Below are 8,046 nucleotides of genomic sequence, written 5' to 3'. Positions count from 1 at the left end.
CACAAGCGTGTGAGCATAGGCAACACTATCGTATATGTGTTCTCCCCGAAAAGCTGTTTATTTCGAGTGAAAGGTATCCGATTTAAAGCTGCTTGGTCCGATTTTATATCAAATTTTATGCACACTTTTAAAGATGGTCATGCTTAGTATATGTATAATAATAGACATTGCAGTAGTTTTTTCTACTCAATTAAGCCAAATTTCAAAGAAGAAAAATACGTACAAAATTTGGTACAAAACAAACGACAAAAAAAGGTACCGCGTTATTTCGGCTCACGTTAAATTTCACTCCTGACGACGAGACGGGTATGGTTGTATTACGACTTTGACATCGCATTAAATAAAGGTCGAAATAATCAGACAAATTACAAATAAACATGTGTTCGTTTTGTACGCTAATATTTCTGAAGTGTGCTTTCTTTACAATCGATGCCTAGCATGCGGGTTGAATAACCCCAATCATTCGGGAGACGAAAACGGTTTCCTTTTCTAAACATTCCCGTGATGCTCTTTGGTTTGTTTTTTCGTTTGCCCAAAAAAAAATTATTTCTATTTACTTTGAATATTTCTAACTTTGAAAGGAGACTGATTCTGCAGGTGTAAATAGGATAAGATAATTGGTTTGTATGGGAAAAAGAATTGAGACTGTAATGACAAAAAAATCGGACCAAGCAGCTTTAAACATGCAAACGTAGGGTTATCGTGAATGATAATGTGTCTCGTTTCAATCATTAAATATTTCTCAGTTTGACGAGATACTGGCACCTCTAATAAGTCGAAAATTTTCTTTAATACCTGCATCAATAAAATTTTGCCTGACCTACTTTTCTCTACTGTTCTGAATAACGCTAATCCCTATTTATAGAATGAGATTTAAAAAAGAAAAAAAACACATGATTTGAAAATGTTTTAATGATAAGAAATGAATGAAATATTTTTTCTATTGATTGTAGCGCATTGATGCAATTTTCCGGTCAATTTTTTTCTTAGATACATCGATCAATAAAAAACATGAAGGTATCCCACTCTGCAAAGTTTTTGTATCAATTATTTCTTGAGATGTATATCATTGAAATCTGTAGACAAAGCATACGTAAAAAAATCTAAGATAATGGGGGGGGGGGGTCAGTGTTTTTACTTTTATTATTATTACTGCGTAATAGAGAAGATCATGTCGAGAGACAAATCATCGGAATGCAGTTTTAACAATGCCGATGTAAGACTTATCTAAGATTTAGATGAGTGTCAGTTAGAATATAATAGGCAGACAGACATTTATATGGCTTGACCAGCCTTTCCTCTGTCAGTGTGTACAAAAAAGGCAATATGGTAACACTACCCAGGATTTGTTGTAAGATGACTTTGGTAAATATCAACAGCATATGCCCTTAACTACTTTAAGTGTTGCAAGAATCATGTGCTTCGTTGTTGTAAATGAGAGATACGTAGTATTTTCAGTGAAAATAAAGAGATTGAGAGGGTTTTCGATAAATATTGATAATATCTAGTTTATGCGATTAACAATAGGATTCTTACACTAATACTAATAAACTTGAACGAATTGCCGATCGAATTATCGTAGCAAACATACATATGAACTTCGGGGTAGTGTTACACTTTGTGATTTTTTGTTAAGTAAAAAAGTGATCTATTTTTTGCTGTCACGTGATACCATGGCACGACAGCTTCAAAGATCGAGTCGATTCCGAAGTAGAAAAATAATATCTTGGTGAACACATTCACTTGGTATTAATATTCAGCACTGTTTTCATAATAATAAACAGTTTTTAAATTGATCATAATTTTGACGGTCATTAAACTCCTTAACCTACCAGCGTTATGATAATTAAGGGATTACTTTCCAACGGAAAAAGTATAACCATTAAAATTCTATGTTGCATGATGCGCTGCTTTTATGTAAGAATGACGTGAGATCTACAACGAACCGTATGCGCATGATCCACGCGCATGTGACAATTCTGTGTGTTATCCGTTGCTAGGTGTGTTATAAACGCTGAGGGTAATAGAACGGATTAAAAACCGCGTCTTAACCAATAAGATTTTAGTATTTAACATGAAAAAATAAAATAATATTCATTGTCACATTGTCATACACTGTGTTATACTTTTTCACGCTGAATGATAAGTTTGAACTCTTTCGGGCAGGAGTAATCGTACAAAAATCGAAATGCATACATAAAGATAAGTATGGTGCGATAAAAGTGACCGGTATATATTATATTTATGATATTTTTTTATGGTGTACATGTTTTTTGAATAATGTGTAGAATAGTTAAAGTTTCCTTATGAATGATATATCGTTTAGCGCCAGAGAGGGGGTAGGTGGGTGGGGATGGTAGTTTTCATGTTTTTGTAATATTATTAATATATTGCATGTGTGTGAGGGAAAAATGAAGATATTATCACTACATGAAAAATCATATATAATTGTGTGTGTGTGTGTGGGGGGGGGGGGGGGGCATAAATCTTCATATTTCCCAAATATTTAATAGAATACATCGATTTCTAATCGTTTATCAATTATAGTACATCATTATATTAGTTAATTATTGATTAATGGATTTTTTTTTCTATGACAGTTATCTGATAATAAGTGGATTTAAAACGATGTTCTTTTTACAAAATTAATCATTTATTTACATCGTATGCACATCCTCAGAAGTTTTCATAAGCATGAAATGAAAGTTTGAGAGGGTGTAATATGATGAAACATATGACAATGGCAAGGAAATATGAAGTTTAATTGCCCTAGCTGGCATGTGATTTTCTAGAACCAATCAGCTGTCATGTTAAATAGAATTATCATATTGAGGTATAATAATATTTTTTTCTAGCCGACAAAATTCATTTTTTTTTTCGTGAAAGGAAATGCCCAAGGCATGCCATATAATTATTATTACCTGTATGATACGCCAAGGTCATACAGGTGGTCATTTTATTGAACCCAATGAACACTGTATTTCAGCTGATAACATACATGTATACAGAGGCGAAAGAGACTTTATCTAATCAAAATGGAGGAACAAAGAAAAATTTTCTCAGGTGTTCTTTTTGTGATTGTAATGATATGTCCCTCTGGATTCGGTCATCCTGGCTACCGGTTAAAAATCCCAAATGGATTAAACGTTCCCAATCCTTGTGTTAACGTTGGGGGGCTATGGAACGGTGTTGGACATAACATAGAGATTGGAGGAGGTGCTTTAAATCCGTTCGGTAAGGTCAGCAAAACTACGTTGTAGCTTCTTGATTAAGAAACATAAATTGATTTAATAACGTTCACCAAATATCTTGCTCATTTGATTATTTGTAACTGGTATGTTTGTTTCATTAAAAAACATTACTTGTTTTGGTTATTTAGGATTTTTTGGATGCTAACGGAACTTGGACACAGGAGCTCTGCATGACAGATTCGGATTCAGACGGGAAAATCAACGGACTTGAACTTGGAGATTTCAATTGTACTTGGTTTGAAGGACAACCACCAATGGGGGACGCAACAGGACATCCTGGTATATTTTACTAACTTAAAGACAATAAGTCAGCAACATTGATTTTCAAAAAATGTCAAACGGAGTATTCAGGTACATGTAACTATACTGTTTAACTAGATCTGAGTAGTGAAATAGCTTAAACTGGTTTTACTACTTTATGTACATTGCGTCAAACGTTTAAGCCTAATTTGATGCAACAGTCATATTAAGTTTCCTTTGATATTTTGGGGTTTTTTTTTTCCTTTTTTTTTTGGAAAGGGATAGGGGTGAAGTAGAACTTGATAAATTTTATAATCGCTTTTTCAAGCACGTTTGTACATGTATATGCTGTTATTGCAAATGACACCCATTGTCTTTGTATATGTACAACGCTCATCGTAAAATGTACCTTTCAAGAAAAACTGATTTGGTGATATTTTCATTCAGTTGTTCATAAAGTTACTTTATTTTTTTATGTTTTGTTGAAATTATGATGATATTCCCTTCCGTATATCTAATACAAACTTCGTTTTGATTCACATTTATTATACATATACATGTAGTTACTTCGTTTATTTATTTATTTATTTATTTATTTATTTATTTATAGTTATGTCCCTCCCATTTATCCCTTTCCTCCATTCCAAATATTTCATTGCGCTACTTTCACATGGCCACTGGCCTTCTATTTATATAATGTCGGGAGGTGCGGTTTATATATCAGGTGTTTCTCTCATCTTCTGTTTTAGGTATTTGTGAACCGATGGATGATCCAAAGTGCATAGAAATCAACAAGGATGTTTCCTGTCGTTAAAACTAATTACTGTCGTAAATTTTGCCCGAGAAAGATATGAAAAGGACAAGCTTGATACGTTACAATAATAAAAGAGGAAACAAAAAGAATTCACGTTCTTAAAAGGGCATGGTCAGGATTTTCAAAATTTATTTCCCGGTTTTAATGTTTACAATGCTTCATTAAGGCATTTCTAATAGATAAGCAAAATTTCAGCTGTCGATTTATGGGCGAGATACAGAGCTCACAAGTCGTCATTTTGTAAATACATATAAAGCTAAGGTAATGTTTTTGTTTACATTTTGAATGTTGAAAAGAAAACTTCAGGTTTAGATTTAAAATGAATGTGACAAAGTTAGGAACTTTTTGTTTAGAAAATCAGATTAAAAAAGAATTTTTAACTGTTAATTGAACCACTGTAAACAAAATCAAGACACGGCTTTGTTTACATAACAAAATTGTTAGGTTTGTATCTTGAGCTTGTCTCTCAAATATCGGTTTATCACTTAAACATTATAAACAATATAATTAGAGAAATAAACTCGGTCAAAATTGTGCTCATGTCCCTTTAAAGTTTAAACTGAAATTTACGTGGCCATGCCTTGAAAATTATTAACAAGATAAGGATTAATTTTTATGCCTAATAAAACGTAAAACGTATGCAAATAAACGTATGCTTCAAAGGTCATTATTTGTACTTAGAGGACAAAACAATATTTTCATTAATGTAAAAAGTTTAATAAATTAAAACAAGTGTGAAATAAAAAAATAACAAAGTACAACAACATTGAAAACAGTACATTGATATTCAATATGGATTTTCTTTGATTGATTGAAATAATATCTGTGGGTATTCTGAAAAAAAAAAATAAATGGAAAATTATTAATTTCATCAAGGTCAAAAACATACGCAGGCAACAAGGGAACAGTTATTAAATGTCATTACTTAGGACGATAACTGTATATTTATGCACTTACAAACGTCTGTACTTTAACAAGAAGTTCAAAGTCTTGCGTTGAATAAAATTAATAAAATTACATACCATTACGGTCTTTAGCACGTGACGACATTTTCTTCGTACCTTAGAAAAATGAAAAAAAAAAAAGAATAACAAGACATAAATACAATAATATTGTTCATCTGTTTTTAAAGATTAATGACACTGCTGTTATTTATTTAATTTAAAAAATACTTCCTCTGACGTAGACAGAAATATTTTTTAATGCGCTAAACGTAACGAGGTTAATAACCATTCTAGAAACATCTTAATTTAATTCGCAAATTTGAGACATATGCATGTGGCTGCACAAAACGATAATTCTTAAGAGCGTTCGAAGGTCGCGGCTGTTCTTAAACTATATCAACCTCCTTAATTAATGAGAAGATTAGTAAAGAAAGAGAGAGAAAAACATTAAGATTTTAAACCGAAAAGATTTGGAATTTTTCGTTGTTAAATGGCAGTTAATGGCTAAACATTTTAGTACCATATTTCAAATTTTAGGGAAAATCTAATAGAAAATTTGGTGACCATTTAACTCCATAAAAGATTAAGATACTAATGTCAGAATATTACTTTGTTGTTGATGAAAGTTTTACATACGCTTTCCAGGCTTCACATGCATTTCTGTATCGTTTTGTCCTGTCTGGTGTACAGTGGGGATTGTCGATGTTCGGACAGGTAAATTTCTCCCGATTATCAAAGTTAGAGGGAAGTAAAGACCTCGATGAGCACGGCTGTAGAACTATAAAAAAAAAAGCATTTGTCTTTGTTTCACTAAAGAATGGTGTCATTCTTTCTCAATTTAAATGTACATAAAATGTTTAATTCTTTAAAATAGTTGATATCCCAGCATGAAGTTTATTGGATGTCATTAAAAAGATTTTAATTATCGTTTTTCTTTATTAAAAAAATGGTTTAAAATGCAAATTATTGTAAAGTACATTTTATTTTATAAAGCTTATCAAATTTATGTTCATATCTACATATTATGACAAAAGCAATGTAGAGGGGGTTTTTTGTTAAATGATAAGCCATATAAGGACATTTGCATACACTTGAACAGTATAGATAAACTTATATAGCATTTTATAATTATAGCAGATTCTCATTTCTACACATTGTAAATATGATATTTTGAGAAGGCATGTAAAAAAGTAAAATAAAATTTTGAAAAATCCTTACGTGAAAAAAGAATGCAGGCTACTAAAACCAGATGTGTTGACTTCATTCTGCTAAATGCAATGATTTGAAAAATCTGTTTATCTCCGTTTTATATACAGTCCATTCCCTGCATAAATGATTTGCATATATGTTCCCCAATATCATTGTTATGCCGCGCGTAATACACCAGAATGCCCTTTTGTTTTGTCGTTCATTCAGAAGGCGGCCTTAAGCAAAGAAATAGGGCTGGTTGCGTAATTGAAAAATCCCCCTTCCTTCCAAATTCGTTAATTGGGTCATTGCAATATTAATCCAAGCTGAACACATCCGCTGGTCTAAAGATTAGGATTGTCGACTGTCAGTGATATATGATGCATGTTCACCGAACTCATTTTCACCGAGGGAGAAAAATTTCAGACGACAGATGACCTATATTGTAACGTTATAATTTTTTAACGAAAATGCCATTGATAAGGAAAATATATTTTTGCTTATCATGATATAATGCTTTTACACCTGCACAAAGCTCTCAAATGTAAATGGTAGTAATATTTGATATATTTTGTACTTCAAGACCATGGATGTATTTTGCAAGATTTTCCCCCAAATGGATAATTTTGGGGATTTTTCTGAAATGTGTTTGAATTAATGTAAATAAGCAAGAGTTAAGGTTCTGACAGAACAAATCATAGGAAATGCTTGAACTTTTGGATAGTTCATTTAAAACACCAAAATATTTTTGGCCCCACATTTTTATGTCAGGCGTTTTTTCATTGCTCTATAACTATGGAAGTGCAGCACAGCCAATGTGAATACCTGCATCTCACTTAACGTACATTGTGGGTAAAATGGGAAGATTGTTTACTGTTTGAAAAGAGGGACCGATGGGCGTGGCCATTTTTAGACTGCATTGATCTCACTTTGAATTCGAAGAAGGTGCTCTGTATAAAAGTATAAAATATTAGTAAATATCTAAGTTTAAAAGCTGAAAGATATGGATTATTTTCTTTACAAACTAATAGTTTATAACTAAACAAATCATATCTTAAAATTGTATGTAGATCTGATGGTAAGTTTATTAACTGTCCAGTCTCTTTTGATTTCAATTATCTGTAATCAATAACAGTTTTAGGTTATCAAAGTATAATTACGTTGGGAAAACATAGAAACTGATTGTGATAGTTAAAGTCAATACTAGATAGTTACATTTTTATGTTAGCATATTGCATCGACGGAATTTCATTTTAATTATATATATTTTGCCACCATTTTTTAATACAAAAATGGAACTCTTTTTTAAATGTCTGATATTTGACTAGAAAAAAAAGATGTTTCTATAGCATAATATTATAATCAACTTTAACGGTTCACAAACAACAGAAAAAAGACTCTTCGCAATGTATAGTGATAAGTTGTTTGCTACAATTGCGCATCGCATCTGAAATTATATTTGTTATGTTGTTCATTGCGGCATCCCCTGAAACGTTCTACATTCTCACATGAATAGGTCAGTTGTCAAAACGAATTGTAAACAAATCGTAAACAGATCGTTTAACACTGGAATCAACTAGATTAATACTTTTACTTTCATTTTCTTCTT

The 8,046-nt window shown here is 31.7% G+C and overlaps 1 protein-coding gene and 1 long non-coding RNA gene across 2 annotated transcripts; one reads left to right on the top strand and one right to left on the bottom strand.

Annotated features, from left to right (window-relative positions):
- The first annotated feature begins 2,960 nt into the window (after positions 1 to 2,960).
- On the top strand, positions 2,961 to 4,901 carry LOC105323056 (temptin). The gene is made up of 3 exons (XM_011422012.4): positions 2,961 to 3,239; positions 3,380 to 3,530; positions 4,241 to 4,901. Exons 1-3 carry the CDS (start codon positions 3,036 to 3,038, stop codon positions 4,303 to 4,305), a joined length of 420 nt encoding a protein of 139 aa, XP_011420314.3. The 5' UTR covers positions 2,961 to 3,035; the 3' UTR covers positions 4,306 to 4,901.
- A 109-nt stretch (positions 4,902 to 5,010) lies between these two features.
- Positions 5,011 to 6,627, bottom strand: LOC105323055 (uncharacterized). Its single transcript, XR_899232.4, has 4 exons — positions 6,468 to 6,627; positions 5,886 to 6,027; positions 5,328 to 5,366; positions 5,011 to 5,139 (listed from the first exon to the last, which is right to left on the bottom strand). It is a non-coding gene; the product is annotated as an uncharacterized lncRNA (long non-coding RNA).
- Between the last annotated feature and the right edge of the window lie 1,419 nt (positions 6,628 to 8,046).

Source organism: Magallana gigas, chromosome 9 (assembly GCF_963853765.1).
Source record: "Magallana gigas chromosome 9, xbMagGiga1.1, whole genome shotgun sequence".
Lineage (NCBI taxonomy): Eukaryota > Metazoa > Mollusca > Bivalvia > Ostreida > Ostreidae > Magallana > Magallana gigas.
This window is presented reverse-complemented; position numbering and strand designations above follow the sequence as displayed.